The sequence below is a fragment of the Eumetopias jubatus genome, unplaced genomic scaffold (assembly GCF_037043125.1).
Source record: "Eumetopias jubatus isolate StellerSeaLion01/CBP00866 unplaced genomic scaffold, mEumJub1_p1.0 scaffold_124, whole genome shotgun sequence".
NCBI lineage: Eukaryota > Metazoa > Chordata > Mammalia > Carnivora > Otariidae > Eumetopias > Eumetopias jubatus.
In genome coordinates this window covers 442,991-463,913 of record NW_028274930.1, presented here as the reverse complement: position 1 = coordinate 463,913, position 20,923 = coordinate 442,991, and the positions used below count along the sequence as shown (strand labels likewise).

At 44.0% G+C, this 20,923-nt stretch overlaps 1 protein-coding gene and 1 pseudogene across 1 annotated transcript; both read right to left on the bottom strand.

Moving 5' to 3' along the window:
* Positions 1 to 6,965: 6,965 nt before the first annotated feature.
* LOC148161586 (olfactory receptor 2V2-like) lies at positions 6,966 to 7,901 on the bottom strand. The gene has a single exon (XM_088020729.1). It carries the CDS (start codon positions 7,899 to 7,901, stop codon positions 6,966 to 6,968), a length of 936 nt encoding a protein of 311 aa, XP_087876855.1.
* A 10,601-nt stretch (positions 7,902 to 18,502) lies between these two features.
* LOC148161585 (olfactory receptor 2M5-like) lies at positions 18,503 to 19,407 on the bottom strand (annotated as a pseudogene).
* Positions 19,408 to 20,923: the final 1,516 nt, after the last annotated feature.

The following is a 20,923-nucleotide window of genomic DNA, read 5'->3' as shown; positions in this document are numbered from 1 at the left end:
TTGTAGGGACCGTGTGGTAGCTAGAGTAGCGACACTCTTGCGGGCAGTGGAAGCACTTCCACTGGGTGTGCGCGAAAGCCTGGGCAAAGATCCCATCTTCCCCGGGTGCATGCATGAGAGCACTGCAAGTGAGTCCCAAACCGTTTCCTGAGTGCGACTCTGGCTGCGGCAGAACGCAGAACTCGACTCCCCGCTTGTTTCAGGAAGGCAGCCCTGCGGTTCCACTTCTGCAGGGAGGTCTAATTGTTAGCGTACTAACTCAAAGCATAACCTGTGTGGAGAAACCGTGCTTTAGCTAGCGCCGACCTCTCTGAGGGTGGAAGGCGGGTACAGTGTTCCGTGGGTGAGAGCCTGGCGCACGGCTCCCGTTCGTAAAAGCGAGGAAGAAGCAGGCCGGTGCGGAAGGCAGGCACCCCTCGGCTCGGCTCTTGCTACCTGAAGCTAACACCACCTCTTGTGTGGTTGGAACGCTCAGTGCTCAACCCTGCCTTGGAAGAAACAAGCCCGTAAGGAAGCCCAGTTTCCCCTCATGGAGACTCTCCTCAGGGCGGCCTCTTATTCATCTGTGCTGCTCTGCCAACCTGGGGAGTGTGTGCCGGCAGAACTCCAAGGGAGAAAGAAGCACTGGGCCCAAGGCACCTCTCGACTCAACTCCTATTTCGCGAGGCCGGGGCGTCTGCACCCCCCCCCCCCCCGTGTGCGTTCAGTCCTAAGTTCCATCCACCTTAGCGCCAAGGAACACAACGTTAGAGGACCCCGGGCCTCAGCCAAGAACGCCCTTCCTGAGTGCCAACTGCACGTGTTGTGTGTTTTGGTGGAAGCATGAGGAACGGGACCTGGACGTTACCCTGACTGTGAAAGAGGCCTGTGAAGAAGGCTGCTCTCGACCTCCCCTCTTGTTTGGGGAGGTGAGCACGGCTGTACCCTGTGTGTCTGGATGCCTTAGGGACCCGGCCACTACCACGAAGAATGCAAGTGGTAGAGTTACCGAACTTTAGCTAGCATTGCTGGTCTTGGAGCTGGAGGGATTTGACAGTGCTCGCGGAGGAGAGACCGGGGAACGGGTCCCATCCGTGACAGCGAGTGAGAAACAGGAGCGTGCAGCAGGCAGCTCTCACCCACCTCTTGTTTCATGAGGGCAGTCTTGTGGTCCCGTGTGTGCGTGCAAACATAAAGGCAGCCAGTCCCCTGTCGAAAAGACAACACTGGAGAGAACCCTTTCTTCCGCCTCAAGTAGCCTTTCCTGAGAATGTAGGCCCTTGGCCGCGAGGGTGCGTGGGAACACGGGCAGGGCTTCTGGAAGCATATTCTGAGGGAGACTCTGGATGGGGCAGAAGGCAGAACACAACTCGCCACTTGTCTCAGGGAGCCGGCCCTGCGACCCTGCTTTGCCTGGAGGTCTCATCGCTACCGGACTAAGTCGAAGAATCAGCAGTGTAGAGGTATCGTTTGGTAGTTAGAATAGTGTCACTTTTGAGTTCGGTGGAAGTATTTCCAGTGGCGTGCGTGAGAGCCTGGCAACCATCCCCTCAATCACTGGGCGAGAGAAACGGCTCTTTGCAGAGTCACCTCTCGAATGAACTCGAGTGTCACGAAGCCAGCACTCCTCGGGCATGTGTGCATGAAGGCCTAAGTTCCGGGCGCCTTCTTCGAAGGCCCAACACTGTGAGGAAACCATGCTTTAGCTCGAATATAAAATCAATACGTAGAAATCAGTGGCATTCCTCCGTACCAAGAATCCAGAAGAAAGCTAATTTAAGGAGTCCATCCCATTTACCAATGCACCCCAAAGCATAAGATACCAAGGAATAAATCTAACCAAAGAGTCAAAATCTGCATTCCAAAAGTGTAAAATACTCATGAAAGAATTTGAGGAAGCCACAAAGAAGTGGAAATACGTCCCATGCTCATGGTTGGAAGAACAAATATTGTGAAGTTATTAATTCTACCTAGAGCAATCTCCACATTCAATGCAATCCCTATGAAAATAGCATCCACTCTTTTCAAAGAAATGGAATAAATAATTCTAAAATTTGTATGGGACCAGAATAACCCCCGAACGTCTCTTTGAATTTTGAAAAAGAAAAGCAAAGCTGGCGGCATCACAATTCCTGACTTCCAGCTCTATTGCAAACCTGTCATCATCAAGATAGTATGGTACTGGCACAAAAACAGACATATTGATGAATGGAACAGAATGGAGAGCCCAGAAATTGACCCTCAAGTCTATGGTTAACTAATCTTCGACAAAGCAGGAAAGAATGTCCAATGGAAAAAAGATAGTCTCTTCAACAAATGGTGCTGGGAAATTTAGACAGCCACATGCAGAAGAATGAAACTGGACCATTTCCTTATACCACATACAAATTAGACTCAAAATGAATGAAAACCTAATGGCGTCTCTTTGGAGTGGTCCTAGCACTTGTGCCTACTGGCACACCGCCAGTCTTGTGGTACTACTGTTTTGGATGGGCTCTGGCCAAAACTGTATGGGAGGGGATATGTGTTTGTAAGGTTTGCGTGCTGGTCCTTTGTGGGAGGGAACTTGCAGCACCGGGAGTGAGACAAGCCTGGCTAGAAGAGGTATATCGGCCAAAACACAGGGAGGGGATGTGGCAGTCTTAACAAGTTAGAGTGTTAGTGAGTGTTGGCATTGTGTTGGTTCCCACAGGTGACATGTGTTTATGCTCCTGGGTGGTTGGGTGTGGAAATGATGCGTGCCAACTCCTTTGAGGACTCTTCCAACCACTTCTGTCCCTCCAAAACATGGTCTGAGATGCATATACCACCTCCCTCCACATGCCTCAGGTGTCTTTCAAACTGCTGCTTCTATGCTGTATCTCTATGAGGTATTTGTTATGCTTTTTCTTGAAGGGTAGAATTCAATTTCCTCTCAGCCTTCTGACTCTCCCAGAGCTAAGATAAATGATTTTCAAATCACTGGTTTTAAGAACTCACAGAATTTGGTCCCTATGGTTTTCAAAGTCAAATGTCCTCCCTCTGTGTGTTCTCTTGTGTAATAGTCTATTTCTCTCCCTTCTTTACACCCACAGATCCCTCCCTCTCATGGATGATACTGTTAGGTCCATTTAGCTCCCCACAATGTCTCTACCCTCCTACCCTCTTCGATGTGGCCTCTACTTTACATTAGTTATGGAGATTATTATCCCAGTCTTTGGGTCATTTTCTGGGTTATTTACACTGATGTGGGTTTTTTCTAGTTGTACACATGGGACATGGTAAACTGAGGTCCTTTTACTCCACCATCTTCCCAGCAATCCATTCTTTAATTTTTTTAAATTTTCTGATAGCCTAGTAGTTCCTTTCTTCCTAGAACTCCTTTTACTGTCTGAGATATCCATTAATGAGTTGAATAAAATCTGTGACACATGTTTCTTTGATAAGGAATGAGTGTTGTGTTTTTAACTGGAAAAGGGAAACTTTGACAACCCCATACAGAAAAGAAATATATGATACAATTCTTCCCTCTATTCAAAAGTTTTAAATCATGAATTAAGATAAACATTTTGAAGCATTATGATGACAGAGATTGTAAATGAAATTATTCAGAAAAGAGCGCCTTAATGAAAACATTCTAATCAATGACACCAGGAAGGGCTTGGGAATCAGCAGGACAAGACCCAGTCTGTAGCCTTGCCTCCTTGGAAAGCAGACTTCACCACCAAGTGATGGCTGCTCTGATCAGTCAGTGGGGCCTGCAATAGGGTTTCTTTCAGTGCACCTTCCTCTCCTCAAGGAAAGGAGCTGAAATGGAAGCAGGAGGGACTTAGGAAAGGTATAGAGGAGAGATTTTCAGGAGAAAGTCTTGTGTGGTGAAAACTCCAGACTGTCATATCCTTTGAAAAAGGGTATTGAGTGAGGTAATTGGGGGCACTGCTCATCCACAGGGAGGAAATAACAAATGCCTTCCACAAAGGCTGTAGAAAAGTTTGGAAGAAATGCTAAGATTGGTTAAAATGGGAGACATAAAGAAACACAGGAAAACCTGGAAGAGAACACTTCATGCCCAAACACTGGCAGAATCTCTAGTGGTTAGAAAAAGTCTTTCAGAAATAAAAATTTTAGCAGAGAGAAAGTTTATCCCTCATCCATAAAGGGATCACAGGGGGTGGGCTGGACCATGGGGGAAGGGTTTCATGATTAATGAGGAAACAGAACCTTACCTTTGGAAAGAAACCCTCACTGAGTGAGGTCCAGGGCCCAGCTGAGAGATTTTATTCCCTGGCACTCCTCACTGCACCTACTGTTCTCTCCCTCTGCTGTGACTAAGAAAATTTACTTTTATATTCACAAATCCTTGGAGAACCCTCCTCTGTCACATCTCTGTCCCCAGTTTCTGGCAATTAAGCTCCAAGGGACGGGAAGCTCCTGCGAAGCCCTCTGCTCATCTCAGCTGTTCCAACAAGAAAACTCTTTCTCAGGGGGAGGTGGAGAGAACTGGGGAATGAGGGTAACGTAGGGGCATTAAGTGGTCTGAGCCTCAGTGTCCTTGTCTGTAAAGGCACAGAATGATCACCACAAAATATTTGTAGTAAAATTAAAGTGAATAGACAATCTAAAGTCACCTACCCACGGTATGTCCTGAGAATTGTAGTTACTATTAGTGTCACTGCCCTCCATTCTCTCCAAGCCTGAAAACTAAGCAAATGCTTTCCTGTGGTTTAGTCCAACTTCCAGAACACAGTTTGTTCTTCTTTTTCTTTTTTTTTTTCTGAATGCAACAACGAATATTTTCTTCCGGAAAAAAATCTTATTGCAGCTGGTACAGAGATAACTACAGATATTTGAAAGTGTCTTCAAATACAGATCAAATTCTGCCACTTATGTTCCAAATATAATTTCCCAAGGGAAAACAGTAGAACGAATTTTCCTCTTAGAGGAACTGAAATAATAAAATGTGGCTAATTTTGTTGGAGGATTAGATATACAACACTTTCCTGTGTATTTCTTATGTGTCAGATAATAAACGTCTTTACCCCTTTCCTCAAGACCCCAAAAGATGGGGCACCAGAGTGGCTCAGTCTTTAAGCATCTGCCTTCAGCTCAGGTCAGGATCCCAGGGTCCTGGGATTGAGCCCCATATCAGGCTCCCTACTCAGCAGGAAGCCTGCTTCTCCCTCTCTCACTCCCCCTGCTGTGTTCCCTCTCTCATTGTGTCTCTCTGTCAAATAAATAAATAAAATCTTCAAAAAGAATCCCAAAGACTTTGCACTTTGTTCTTTAAAGACTATAAAGACTTCAAGAGGTCTGTAAAAAGTTCCTGGTCTCACAAATAACCCAAATAAAAAATAGGCAGGGGACATGAACAGACATTTGTCCCCAGAAGACATGCAGATGGCCAAAGAACATATGAAAAGATGTTCATCACCATTACCATCAGGGAAATGCATATAAAAACTACAATGAGCTATCACTTCACACCTGTCAGAATGGCTAAAATCAACAGCACAAGAAATAACAGGTATTGGCGAGAATGTGGAAAAAAGGAACATTGTACATTGTTGGGAACGCAAACTGGTGAAGTCACTCTGGAAATCGGTATAGAGTTTCCTCAAAAATTTAAAAATAGGAGTACCTGGGTAGCTCAGTTGGTTAAGCGTCTGCCTTCAGCTCAGGTCATGGTCCTGGGATTGAACCCTGTGTCAGGCTCCCCCTCAGTGGGGACTCTGCTTCTCCCTTTTCCTCTGCCCCCCGTTCATGGCTCTCTCCCTCATTGTCTCTCTCTCAAATGAAGGGGGAAAAAATCTTTTAAAAAAGTTAAAAATAGAAGACCCTATGATTCAACAATCACACTACTATTTTCTCAAAGAGTACAAAAACTAATTCAAAGGGATACAAGCACCCAGATATTTATAGAAGCATTATCTATAATAGCTAAGATACGGAAGTAGCCCAAGTGTCCATAGATAGAGGAATGGCTAAAGATGTGGTATGTGTAAACGAAATGCTATTCAGCAATAAAAAGAATGACATATTGCCTTTGCAAAGACATGGATAGAGAAAGAGAGTATGATGCTAAGTGAAATAAGTCAGAGAATGACAAATGCTATATGATTTCACTCATATGTGGAATTTAAGGAAAAAAACAAAAAGTAAGCAGAAAAAAGAGAAAGACAAATCAAGAAAGACTTAGAGGGAGAAAGAGAGAAATCAGGCAATAGACTCGTAACTATAGAGAACAAACTGATGGTTACAGCGGAGATAGGTGACATAGGTTATGGGGATTAAGGAGTGCACTTATGATGAGCAAAGGTGACGTGTGGAATGTTGAATTACTATACTGTATACCCGAAACAAATATAACACTGTATACACTGTATATTAACTAATTGGAATTAAACTAAAAACTTAAAAAGTCAAAAAAAACCACCCCGCTTATATATTAAAAAAAGTTCCTACTTACAGAACAGGAAGGGTGAGCACTCTCTAAAGAGAATTTTATAAACTTGTGTTTTGTCCTCTGGATGCATTTCATCTAATATATGTTGTGATATCTTTGATAAATAAGACAAATCATATCTCTATATACGTATATGGAATATTGTATGTTGCTTGGCATTGTGGTAGGCTCTGAATCAACGGTAGAGTTTAGCAATGAGTTAGGAAGTTAAGCTCAGGGCTTCCTCTAATTGTAGAAATCATTCCAGTTTTAAACAATAAGTGATAATGATCCCATTGTCTTACTTCTACACAGTGCTTGGGTTTACAAAGTCCTACATTCCAAGGTAATACATTTTACAAATGAACTAGCTCAGAAAATATTTGGTAAAAAAAAAAAAAAAAGCTGGTTTTTCACTAGACACAGAGAGGGTTAGGGTTTAAAAAGACATCTCCAGGCCTGCAGGTGTTATGATCATCACTATTAATGAGGAATTAGAGCCTCACCTAGAGCTTATTTACTCAAATTCACAGAATCAAGGGATGGCACAGGGTGTTCTGGTCCTTCAGTGCTGGCTGCCAATCCTGCAATGGTCCAACGCCTTTCTCAGGGCCCCCATCACCTCCTGGTTTCTCAAGCTATAAATAAGGGGGCTGAGCATAGGAGTAAGGATGGTGTAGAAGATAGAGATCACCTTGTCATGGCTAGGGGCCCGGTAGCGCCGGGGCCTCAGGTAGATGAACATGGCTGCCCCATAGAAGAGGAAGACAGGTGTCAGATGGGAGGAAGAGATGGCCAGGGCCTTTTTGCCAGCCTGAGCAGAACATGCACTCTGGATATGAGCATAGGAGGCCACAATGATGGAGAAGGGAAGAAACAGCATGAAGATACAGCAAGCATATATAACGTTGTCAAAAATGGATGTGTCTATACAGGCCAGTTTCAACAAGGATAGCATCTCACAAAAGAAGTGGTTCACTTCCCTCAAGCCACAGTAGGGAAAGGTCATTACTACCACCATCTGGATCACACCATCTATTATCCCAAAGGCCCAAGAGCTCCCGACAATCTGGAGGCAGACCCTCTGACTCATGAGGACAGGATAGTGAAGTGGGTGGCTAATGGCCACATAGCGGTCATAAGCCATGAGTCCCAGCAAGAGCCCCTCAGATCCCACAAGACAGACAAATTGGCCAATTTGTATGCCACAACCCACAAAGGAGGTGGACTTCTTGCCAGACATGAAGTTTACCACCATCTTTGGCACAGTGGTACAAACCAACATGAGGTCCCTGAGAGAGAGCTGACTGAGGAAAAAGTACATGGGTATGTGAAGTCGAGAAACTCTGTAGATGAGGAAGAGGAGGAGAACATTCCCACAGAGGGCCACTGTGAAGACCACCAGAACGACAGAGAAAAGGACAAGGTCAGTTGGACTGCGAGAAAAAATGCCCAAGAAGATGAAGTCATCTGTGGTTGATTGATTCAACCATATCTCCATGTCTTAGTTGATGTTCCTGGTCACCTGTGAGTGTGAACAATAAATATTGGATTGACTGACATTTCTTTATTACCTCTGCATTCTACATCTTCAGCCAGCTGTTTTGTTTGTAACTCGTGAGACCTCAACAACATAAACTTTGGGACATAGAAGGGACACTCCTTTGTATTCCCATCTGACAGCAATAGAAGTCATACTAGCTTGTAGAATGGGCCAACTATCTATTTGTGTAAATCCTTACCGGGAAGTTTATCATAGGACCCCTCTGCAAGTAGAGTTTTGGTTTTATTATAGGATATTGAGTCTTTTATGATATCACACAGATTTGGTAAACTATGTTAAACATAAAGCATATATTTCTCCAAACTCATCTTGTCAAATGTTGTTGTCTTTTAGGACTCAGCACAAACCTGCTTCTGCCATTGAAGGGGTCCCAAGTAACCCCCGTGCCAGGTGATCTTTTCTCCTCTGGTTTTCTACATCACATTTCTTTGCCCTGAGAATGTGCTCCTTGGGTTGCTGTTACGGTTCATGGCAGCCTTCCAACTGGTTTCCCTTGCCTCTCTACCCAGCAGCTGGAGAGTTAAACCGTCTGAAATGCAAGTCAGATGATGTCACTCTTGGGCTCAAGACAGGCCATTGGCTCCCAACACAGATCCAGGCCAAACACTTGCAAGGCCCCCAAGTCCTATACAACCCACCCCCATGGATGCTCTTCCCACACTCAATACTGCAAGCTGGGCTCTGACTCTTGTCCCCTTACTCAGGGTGTTTCTGCTACCAGAACCTCCTTATTCTTTCCTGGCTCAAGCCGGACACACTCTTACCCTAGGACATTTACTTTCCCTTTTCTGTTCTTTCTTTTTTAAAAGAATTTTTTTATTTGACAGAGAGAAAGAAAGAAAGATCATAATTAGGCAGACAGGCAGGCAGAGGGAGAGGGAGAGGGAGAAGCAGGCTCCCTGCTGAGCAGGGAGCCTGGTGCGGGGCTTGATCCCAGGATGCTGGGATCATGACATGAGTGAGCCAAAGGCGGGCACTTAACTGACTGAGACACACAGGCGCCCCTACCTTCCCTTTTCATGGAATGTTTCTCTTCCAGCTAACTTCATGGCTCACCCTCACTTCAGTTCTATAATAAGTGTCATTGAGAACTTCTCTGCAAAGCCTCCAATGTTCCTATCTATGTGTGTGTTGACTTAATCAAATAATAGGATTAAGTAACAGGCAGTTGCAACCTCCAAGTTTTGAGAGCAGAAAGCCTGGATTCTTTCATTGCAGACGCTTTTGTTCTTGACCTGAATATACTACGAATTCGTGGCTGGATTCTTTCCTGTGAGGGACAGTGAATATCTTCAGGTACTTATAAATGACAAAGATGTTCTCCAAAAATGGGTGAGAGTAGTACCTAGGATACATTTGTGAGGAGTGTATTCACCTCTACTTCACTTCCCTGCAAAGAGGAAATGCAAAGACCCCACAGGACAGTTTTCTGATTTACCAATGAAACCTATATTCCTGATGTCACTTTTGCTCATGGCAGGATAACTGGCTCCTAGAAGAGTGCCTGGCATACATTATGTCCTTAATAAATATTGTTCAATGATTATTGTAAAGTGCAAACGACTAAAGAAACTATCCTAGCATCTCTCATGCTCATTTTTTGCTCTCTAAATTTATTTCTCTCTGTATAGTTAATGGCTTCATTGTGTTCCTAGAAAAAACACCATGAAAGAATTCACCTTGTCTCTACAATATTATTTTGGGGACAAGGTGACTCCTTGTTGCCTTTTAGCCCAACATGCAGAGATGACAGATGATAGAAAGATGATAGATAGACGATAGATAGATTATAGGTAAGTAGATAGATAGATGATAGAAGATATATATAGGCAAACAGAATGATCACACGTTAGACTTTGGATATCTCAATACAGAAGAAACTTGTAGTCCTCAACAGATTGCCCCCAATGACCCACATCGATGATACTTCTTCCAAACCCAGCAAACCAAGGAAGGAAGAGTGAAACACAAGAATCAAAATGACAGAAGCAGGAGAAATAGTGAAAGGAAAGACTCTTGCCCTCTTCCCCATGGTGGGTCCCTAAGCCCTGTCAGGCCTGAGCTAGGCAGAGGTGATCAGATAGGTTCTGAATTAAGTGGAAGATTTAAGTCGTGACTTGCATAAGGCTGGATCATAGCCTACTGAAAGCCAGTCTTGATTATTAGCTAAGTAGGGTGGGACTTACACCCAAAGCTGACCAGACAGCTCTGCAATCAACCTGATATCCATCAAGCGGTGGGCAAGAAGATTCCAGGTATGGAGGTGGTCCTAGCTTAAAGTAAAGCTCTTTTTTTTTTGTAACCAATCAAGTTTCATCCAATCACTATGTGTTTCCGATAAATGGTAATATAACAGATTTTACATGACAAATACAATTGCAAATTTTACAGACAATAGTCTAAAGGGACTTACACAGGCTGAAGTGGATGTGTGTCAAATCTGTGGGAGGTGAGAATAATAACAATGAACTTTAGATGAGCTTTATAGAATGAATTAAGTTTCAACAGGAAATACAAAGCTGGCAAAGTAAGTTCCAATGGAACAATAACTTGAACGAGAATGTGGAGGTGGTAATTCTTCAGTTAAATATTGGAACCAGAGAGATTACTGGGTATAAGATTAAGTAGAAAAGGAAGCTGGAACAGAAGAGTGTAAGATGGCTATAGGGAGTTTCTTCAAAAGCCAGGTTGCTGTGCCTGGAACGTTTGGCAGAAAACCTATTTTTTCTGGGTGCCTCTGTCTCCATCTCCCTGTGTCTTCTAACATCGCCCATCAATCCCCCTTCTCTTAGCCCTCTGATCCATTCTCTCTTCTCTGTGCATCAGTCTCCAACTGAAGCCCCAAGAGCTTTGTATGGCAGGTAAAACATTTGTTTTACTATTGTGAAAATAAAATGAAAACCGGTCAAATAAAACTGAAGACTCAAAACAAAAGATAAATTGGCCATTTTGCCCACTGGTTTCCAATGAATTGGTCATTTTAAAAAGTGACCTGCTTCCATGATATAAGGCCAAAAACAGAGCAACTGTAAAATCTTCATCCAACCTGGGATACTCTTCAGATGGCGAGAGAGTGCTGTCCAGGATTACACTGGGAAGACCGGCATAATATCTGTAGACCACAGGGCTATCCACAGTAAAATGTGAAAGGCACTGAGTTTAGAGAAATGTCTGACAGTTTTGGGATGACAACCATTTCCCTGCCACCATCTGACTCTTCTGAATGTGGGTACTCTTCTTTCCCTCCACTGGGTTTTAATGCCCATAAGGCTAGATTGTATTAAGTCCCCACCATTGATTCAAGTACAGTGTCTCACCTAGTGTGCTGTATCGTGGGCCTTCAGTAGATATAGAGTGACTTCATGGGACAGGTAAAGAACAAGTGTGGATTGCATGGTATAGAGGCAGACTACTGGGACAGTCACAGATGGAGACCCTGTGAGGGTCCTTAGAGTTACTGGGGAAGTACGGAATGTGTCTGCAGTTGGAGGTAGAGCACCAAGAGCAGCTTCCTGCCCTTGACAAGGTTTTCTCACACTATCCCAACTGGCCCCTCTCTGGTCCTGTCCCCAAACTCCCTGATTGGGTTTCTTTAATTGTAAGCTTGGGACCTACTCTTCCAGAGCTGGAGTGTGTGGACTTCCCTGGGAGTCAACAGCTTCACCCTCCTTGCCCAGGTTTAGTGTTAAGTACCTGCATTGGCAGTGGGAGACAGAGGCGAATCTGGGCCTCTGTGGAGGCCCACAATCTGGGCAGTTTGTGGAAGGTGGATTGGTGTCTGTGGGTGGGCTGGGATGCACAGGTGCTGGTTCTGTGCCCACCACCATCTCATCTCTTTAAGTCTCCTTTCTTTCATTCCACTTTTACTGAGAAGAGGCTGTTGTCTGTTTGAGTCTTACTCTTTGAGCTAGAGAGCCACAGGAGGGCTGAGCGTGATAAGGGCTTTGATAGCCTGGTTGAGAGGTGAGTGAGGGGCTGAGGAAGGACAGATTTGGAAGGTTATTCCTTCTCTCCTCTGACCCAGTAAGTACAAACTCAGGGAAGGACAATGAAATTATGTTGGTGTTAGAAGTTCCTCCACAGGATATCTGCTGGTTTTTTTCTTCCAGGGAACCCATTTAAAGGTGAGTGAGGGTCTTTTCCATATCACCTCCTTACCTCTTCCTTGCAGTTTCTATTATTGATTTCAGGTCATTCCTCCACTCCTATTTGTTTATCCGTATTTCATCTTCCTCTTATTGTCTGTCCCCTTCAGTTTTTTTTGGGGGGGGGAGGATAAAGGGCTTGAGCATGTTCTTTCTAGTGTTATGTCTTCTAAAACAGAGAGACAACAGATGAGTGGGAAGAGGTGCAGGTGAAGGAGAGACCGAAGGGCTGATATAGGACATAGAGTTAACTTGTCCCTAAAATTATACTGTAGAGTCAAAGTCTCCTTTTGTGCTGTCACTTTGAGGGAAAAAAATGAAGCCATTAACTAAACATCCCTGAAATAAATGAAGTTAGAGAGCATGAACTGAATATGTGAGATGCTAGAGTAGTTTCTTGAGTTTTTGCATATTATAGTTAATCTTTCAACAAAATTTGCTGAGAACATACTCTGTGCCAGTACTATTCTAGGAGATGAGGATCCCCACATGAGCAAAAGTGGCATCAGGAATATAGGTTCTAGCTGGGAAAGCAGAAAACAAATCCATGCAAATTAAATGTAGAATGCCTGATGGTGTTGAGTGTTCTGAGAAGCAAAAGGGCAGGGAAGAAATGGAGAGGGAAAGGGATTTCAATTCCAAATAGGTGTTGGGTAAAGCCTGGTTGAGTAAGTGAGGCGAAGCTGAAGGAACAGTGTTGAGTGTATCTGGGAAGAGTCTTCCATGAGGAAGTTAGAGCATGTACCAATTCCTCCTGAAATGCAGGGAGGCCAGTGACACCAGAATAGAGGAAATTCCAGGGAAAGCAGAAGAAAAGGAGGTTTGGGTGATGATGGAGGGCTAGCTAGATGAGTCTTCCTTTACTCTTGAAACTTATTTCTCTTCTATTTTGCAGAAACAACTTCACTCTAGTGCTTTGTACAAATAGATTAAAGTGGGAGCAAGGAGAGAAGGAGGAGGCAAATCCAGTTAAGGCCCATTGCCATCATCCAGGGGAGCAACAGTGAGAGTGTAGCCAGCTGGGACCTGCAGGAATGAGATGTGGCCAGGAGTGAATACATTCTTCAGGAAGAGTCAGCAGGGGTTCTAATGTGTGTGAGAAGAGAGGAATCAAGGATACACCATGTGTTGTTGTTCTGGGCAACGGACGGACTTGCCATTAATTGAGCTGGGAAGAGAGGGAAACAGTTGTTTCCACATGGGAGACCAAGTGTTCTGTCTGGTCATTTTAGATAGGTAAAGCCCATTGGACAAACAAGTGGAGGTGTTGAGTATAAGTAGAAATAAGAATCAGAGTTCAGAGGAGTTGTCCAAGAAGAGAGGGAAATGTCATTTTTCACCTGTGTAGGATTGTATTACAAGAGTTGGGAGGAAGGAATGGTGTGGAATGCATCTCTTTGTAGGTGCACGTGACTGAGTGCCTCTGCACACTGTTAGTAAGGCTGGTTGTCCTCAGCACAGGAGGAAGAACTTTTTTAAAAAATATATTTTATTTATTTATTTGACAGAGAGAGATAGTGAGAGAAGGAACACAAGCAGGGGGAGTGGGAGAGGGAGAAACAGGTTTCCCATGGAGCAAGGGAGCCTGATGCAGGGCTCGATCCCAGGTATTTGTCTTTCTCTGCTTGACTTATTTTACTTGGCATAACACTTTCTAATTCCATTCACATCTTTGCAAGTGGCAAGATGTCATTCTTTTTGACGGCTATTATTGCAGTGTATTTAAATAACACCTCTTCTTTATCCATTCATCTGTCGATGGACATCTGGTCTGTTTCCATAATTTCGCTAATGTGGACATTGCTGCTATAAACTTTGGGGTGCATTTGCCCCCTTTGACTCACTTTGCTTGGGTCCTTTAGATAAATACCTAGAAGTGCAATTGCTGGGTCATAGGATAGTTCTATTTTTAACTTTTTAATGAACCTCCATAATGTTCTCCAGAATGGTTGTACAAGCTTGCATTCATACCAGTAGAGTAAGAGGGTTCTTTCTCCACATCCTTGCCAACATCTGTTGTTTGCTCAGGTGACAATTTTAACCATTCTGACCATTGTAAGGTGGTGTCTCATTGTGGTTTTGATGTATTTCCCTGACACCGAGTGATGCTGAGCATTTTTTCGTGTGTCTGTTGGCCATTTGGATGAATTCTTTGGAGAAATGTCTGTTCATGTCTTCTGCCCATTTATTGACTGGTTACTTTGCTATTAGGCTGTTGAGTTTGATAAGTTCTTTACAGATGTTGGATACTGGCCCTTTATTTGATATATCATTTGCAAATATCTTCTCCCATTCCCTAGATTGCCTTTCAGTTTTGTTGACAATTTCCTTTGCTGTGCAAAACATTTTATCCTGATGAAGTCCCAATAGTTCATTTCCCCCCCCCCCCTTGCTTTGGAGACGTGTCTGGCAAGAATTTGGGGAGCTTCAGTTTCTTACATCAGTGTTTCATAGTTTTCAGAGTACAGGTCTTTCCCCTGTTTATTTAATTTTATTCATAGGTATCTTATTGTTTTTGGTAAAATTGTAAGTGGACTTTATTTCTCCTCCTGCTGCTTTATTATTAGTGTAGAGAAATAGATCTCTGTATGTTGAGTTTGTATACTGTGACTTTACTGAATTCATGTGTTAGTTCTAGCAGTTTTTGGTGGTCTTTTGGGTTTTTACATAGAGTATCACGTCATCTGTAAATATTGACAATTTTGCTTCTTCCTTGCCTTTTATTTCTTTTTGTTGTCTGGTTGCTGTGGCTAGGACTTCCAGGTGTATTTGAATAGTTGTGGTGATTGTGAACATCCCTGTCTTGTTCCTGACCATAAAGGAAAGGGTCTTAGTTTTCATCCTTAAGGAATGATATTTACTGTGGGTTTTTCATATATTGCCTTGATTATGTTGTGGTATGTTCCCTCAAACCCTACTCTGTTGAGGTTTTTGTTCATGAATGGGTGTGGCTCTTTGTCAAATCTTTTCTGCATCTATTGATGAGATTTTATGGTTCTTATTTTTTTAAAAAAAATTAATGTGATGTATCACATTTATTGATTTGTGAATACTGAACCATCGTGGTAACTCAGGAATAAATCCAACCTGATAGTGGTGAATAATTTTTTTAATGTATTGTTGGATTTGGTGTGATAGTATTTTATTGAGGAAATTTCCTCTAGGTTCATCAGTTATATTGGCCTGCAGTTATCTTGGGTAGCCGTGTTTTTATCTGCATAAATATAAATAAATAATAAATCTTAAAAAAATAAAAATTAAAAAAATAGTTTATTTATTCATTCATTCATTTGAGAAAGAGAGAGACAAAGAGAGCTAGTGAACAGGAGCAGGGGTGAGGGGAAAGTCAGAGGGAGAATCAGGTTCCCCACTCAGTGACCCCAGTACCCTGGGGTCATGACATGAGCCAAAGGCAGTCATCTGCAGAGTCCCTCTTTGCCTGCTGTGGGCAGTGTTTGGGACCTGGCTTGAATGTGGTGAGTTTTAACCTGGTGTGCTTTACTCTGCTTGTGAAATGAGACTTGTCACCACTTCCACCAGAACTGAGGCCGTGCCGAACTCTCTGGTTGGGAGACGTGGTGTGAGTAGTTGTTTGTGCTGGTGTTCTAAGTGAGGTGCCTGCTGTGCTGGGACGGAGGCAAGCATGCGTGAGAAGTGCAGTCCCACTGGAGCACAGGGTGTTAAGGCTTGGTGTAGGCCAGTTACGCAGCCAGTGTTGGCAGTGCGCTGCTTCCCACAGGTGGTTCTGTGCTTTACTGAGGGGCAAGGGTGGGAAATGAACCTGAGAAGCTCCTTTTTTTCCTGGAAAGGCAGCTCTGTGAATGCTGCTTCTCAGGGATGCACTCGGAGAAGTGTAATCTCCTCCCTGTATGCCCCAGGAATTCTTCCGATCACTGTCTGTCCCTGGGATGTTTTCCTGCTTTATCTCCGGGAGCAGTGCAATAACCCCCAGGCTTTATCCCACCCAAGCTCAGTGATCTTCAAAACTCCAGTCTTTAAACCCTACTGATTGCAAGAGTAAAAAATTCAGCCGCTCTTATTTTCCAAGCCAATGGCCTTGAGGATATAGTCCCTTGTAGGTTTCCTTTTCCCTGTTTCTCTCTCTCTCTCCCTTCTTTGCAATCACAGCTCCCTCCTCTGCAGAGCACCTGTAATCTGTTTCTCCCCTATACCAAGTATTCCTATCTTCTTCAATTTGGCCTCTTCTCTCTCTTTAGTTTTGGAGTTTGTTCTGTCAGTCTTCAGGTCAATTTCTGAGCTATTTAGGATGATTTGATAAATATCTAGCTACGTTCAAGGGATGTGGCAAGTCTCGGGTCCTCCTACTTTGCTACCATCTCCCCCCACCCAATTCATCATTTTTTCTCTTTTCTGATCATGCCCAAAGTTGCTATTTTGGTTTCGGCATCTGGGTGGCTCAGTTGGATAAGAATCTGACTTCAGTTCAGGTCATGATCTTAGGATTCTTGGTTTGAGTCCCACATCAGACCCTGTGCTCAGCAGAAAGTCTGCTTGAAATTCTCTCCCCCTCCTTCTGCCTCTCCCTCTGCCTTGCCTGTGTCCCTCTCTCTGTGCCTCCCCCCAGTTGGGCTCTCACTAATAAATAATTATGTATGTTTAAAATTGCTATTCGGGGGGAATTTTGTATGACATGTCCTTTAAACACAAAAACTGAGTTGTTGAATTTTTAAACATTAGTAGATAATTATACTGTTATATTACATTTTATTTGTTTATTATTTTATAATACTATATTTTTGTGAGATAAAGAGGAGAGCAGGAGCAGGGCTGGGCAGAGGGAGAAGCAGACTCCCTACTGAACAGGGAGCCCGAGGGGGACTCCATCCCAGGATCCTGGGATAACGACCCGAGCAGAAGTCAGACGCTTAACGGAGTGAACGACCCAGGTGCCCACACATGCATTTTAATAAAAGGAGCTAACAAAGAGCTCAGAGTGCCAAATGTGTTAAATGTAATTTCTAATTTTATCCCTCCTAAAACCTTGTGAACTAACAAAATCTTCAGCTCCAGTAAGGCAGAAAATTCTGTGGGCTTGACCTTCAAATTATATCCAAAACCTGTCGTCAACTTCTGCCACCTCCTTTATTTCTACCCTCATCCAAGTGCCATGATTTCTTATCTGACTTATTATATGAGCATCACGACGGACCTTACACAAAAGGCACAGTGATTCCTTGAAGCCTTAAGGCAGATCATATTTCCCCTCTGCTCAAAGTCCTACCATTTTACCCTGACCTACTAGGCCCTAGGCAATGTGGGCCCTATTCCCTCTGGCCAACGCTCTTTAGCTTTATCCCTGGCCCTCTCTGCTCAAGAATACTGTTTCATCTGCCTGGAACACTTTATATCTGTGGCCGGACTCTCCCAAGACTTACCATGGCCTCTCCCTCACCATTTTTTGTGCACACCCACGGACTCTTAGGAAGTGAATGCAGGTCTCTTGAGAGCAGTGTGAGTGAGTGATGGGGGGAAGATGGTTTGTCCAGTTCAGGAAGATCTTTGCAGAAGACATGGATCAAGAGATTATTTCCCAAATCCCTCCAGAGCCCCTGTGATGGAAACTATAGAAACCAGTTCCTGGCAGAGTCTTCTCACACCTCACTCTTGTTCCACATTTAGTCTCAATGATCAAGAATCAATCTGATCACAAAATTCCCTCTTTGCATGGAGAGACATGTTTGTATCCTCTATACTTTCTGCAGTGTGCCGCTGTCAGCATAAGTGGTAGACAAAATGTTCCAGCCATTTTTCTTTGAGATTTTATACTCTATTACTTGTACATAAAGCACGATTGCAAGAAGGCACAGAAATCTTTATGTTGCTGAATAACATAAGATACATGGAAATGGAGTTTGTATTCCAGTAGTTAGTAAGTAATTACTGCCAGAAATGTTGGACTTACTTTACTGGTAGCTATGATGGTATAGATAATAAATGGAAGTTTAGAGAGAGAAATAACCTTGCCCAAGGTAGCACAGCTCCTCTATGCTAGATTCTAGCATCATTACCACATTTCAGTGCACAAATGGGTTCTGAATGGGTTCCCCTCCTCACTCACTTTAAACATGCAACTCAGAATAAAGACTTCCCCTACCAACCCTAAGGAGAATTTAACTATTGCATGTGGGCCTTCAAACCATGGAAATTTTGGTGCTCAATGTGGGGAAAGATTCACTATGTAGCTGGTCATGTACCATCTTTTACCCTGCCATCTTCCGTCCAAATGGTTTTCTGATTACTCAGCTCACAGGCTTGCCCCAACCAGCCAGAGAGGCCCAATGAGTACAGAAGGAGAAGAGGAGCCACAAGAAAACCTGAGTTTGCAGAGGAAGGGGCAGACCAAGACAGGAAGCTTCAGAAGGGCAAGTATGCCTACACTCCCCATCTCTCCAGCACCTTCTTCAGGGCCCTGGTTACCTCCCTGCTCCTCAGGCTGTAAATGAGTGGGTTGAACATTGGAGTGAGGATGGTGTAGAAGATGGAGGTGCCTTGGTCTCCCACTGGTGTCCTACTGGAGGCCCGCTGCATGTAGCTAAACAAGGTTCCTCCATGGTATAGGCCCACCACAGCCAAGTGGGTGGAGCAAGTGGTCAGAGCCTTCTGTTTCCCCTCTATGGAGGGCATCGTAATGACAGCTGTGAGGATCCGGGTATAGGAAGCCACAGTGACCACAAGGGGCAGCAGCAGCATGACCACACAGCAAGCATAGATGAGATCCTCAAAGAGTGAAGTGTCAGCACAGGAGAGACGCAGCAGGGCAGGGACCTCACAGAAGAAGTGATCCACTTCCAGAGAGCCACAGTAGGGGAAACTAAAGACACCCCAGCCATCCAGGATGCCAGGGCCAGGAGAGTGCAAGCCTTCCAGTTAATGAGCAAAGGGTACCGCAGGGGGTGGCAGACTGCCACATACCGGTCATAGGCCATGACTGCCAAGAGGAAGCACTCTGCTCCTGTTACCATGACCACTAGGAAGATCTGAGTGGCACAGGCATCCCAAGAGATGGATTTACGGCCTGACAGAAGATTGACTGCCATCTTGGGCACCACTGTGCTCATCATGATCATGTCCATGATGGAGAGCTGACTCAGGAAAAAGTACATCGGGGTGTGCAGGTGCCTGTTGGCCTGGATGAGCAGGAGGAAGAGGATGTTGCCAAGTAAGACTACAGCAGAGGCCAAAAGGACAAGGGAAAAAAGGAATAAGTCATATGTTGAGTAGCTGAACAGGCCAAAAAAGATGAAATCTGATAAGGAGGTGTGGTTTCAGAGCTGCATGGCTGAGACCTTGAGAACAAACAAAGAAGCAAACAAATGAAACTACTAACCTGACATCTCCAAATACCCATCTCCTGTTTCTTCTAAATGACAGAGCCCAGCCCTCTGACATGGACCCACCCTTTCCTCCTGCAGTGACAATCCTATCTTTTTTCAGCTGCCCTCAGAAAGTTGCCAGTAAGACTTTGATCCTTACTTCGCTAAGACACCAGGGAGCCAGAGAATACAAGGGATAGAGAGAAGGGGGGTAAATGGAAGGTGAATAGCTGTAGAAGTAGGACAGAGATTTAAGAGGGGAGGTGAATTATTGAGGAACAAGAAAAAGAAAGGAGAGAAAGGGGGTGAGCGATGTAAGGACAAATGCAAATTTTATTTTTATTTATTTATTTATTTATTTGAGAGAGAGAGAATGAGAGAGAGAGAGCACATGAAAGGGGGGAGGGTCAGAGGGAGAAGCAGACTCCCTGACGAGAAGGGAGCCTGATGTGGGACTCGACCCAGGGACGCCGGGATCATGACCTGAGCTGAAGGCAGTCGCTAAACCAACTGAGCCACCCAGGAGCCCCAAATGCAAATTTTAAAAAAGAGAAGTGACACTCTCCTCCTTTCTCAGAGCATTTGCTTTAGAAAACTTATCATTGTAAGCTCCTTGTTGCTCCTAGGTGTTTAAACCTTTTAAAGGTTAAGTAAGCCTCTTGCCAGTGCTCTGACCCAGAAATGTCTTTCTCAAGGACCTGGGATCCATCTCTTGGAAATGTAATCATCAAGGAAGGTAGCGCCCTTATCTCCCAGGCTCTGTGGCAGAGGGGGACCCTAACTTCAACAGGCACTGAAGTCGCACTCTAAGTGGCAAAACTACCTCTTGCCATAAACTGTGAAAAGTTTTCTCCCCCCTTTGGATAAAGCCAATTAACTAAAGGAGATTGCCACCCCCATTACCTGGTGAATGATCTGAGTGTGACAAATGGTCTTGTCAAATCCTCTTACTTGAAGCCAAGTTCTTGTTTATCTCAAAAGCATATATGTAATGGGTTGTCACTGCCTGACTATAAAAAGTTGACATTCCTTCTGTTTTGCCGGCTCCCAGCAGGTAGAATGTGATGCACCTCACCCTTTGGTTTAATACTTGCTCAAAAATAAAACTGTTGGGTGCCTGGATGACTCTCAGTTCAGCATCTGCCTTTGGCTCAGGTCATGATCTCATTGTCCTGGGACCAAGCCCTGCATTAGGCTCCCTGCTCAGCTGGGAGTCTTCTCTCCCTCTCCCTCTGCCACTCCACTCCACTCCAGTTGTGCTTTCACTAACACTCTCTCTCAAATAAATACATAAAATCTTTAAATAAATAAATAAAACTGTTTCCTCTCTCTGGTGACTTTGTGGAGAGGTTTTCTAAGTTAGGAGGAGATTTTGATTTTATTTGTTTCGTTTTTTTCATTCTTTTTTGTTTCTATTTAGATTTTAATGAAGTTTACCCAATGCAGGTACTGCAACAGAGCTAAATGTTGTTGCTAAATG

Excerpts from the sequence above, each read along its gene's own strand:
- LOC148161586 (XM_088020729.1), bottom strand. The coding sequence starts at position 7,901 with ATGGAGATATGGTTGAATCAATCAACCACAGATGACTTCATCTTCTTG.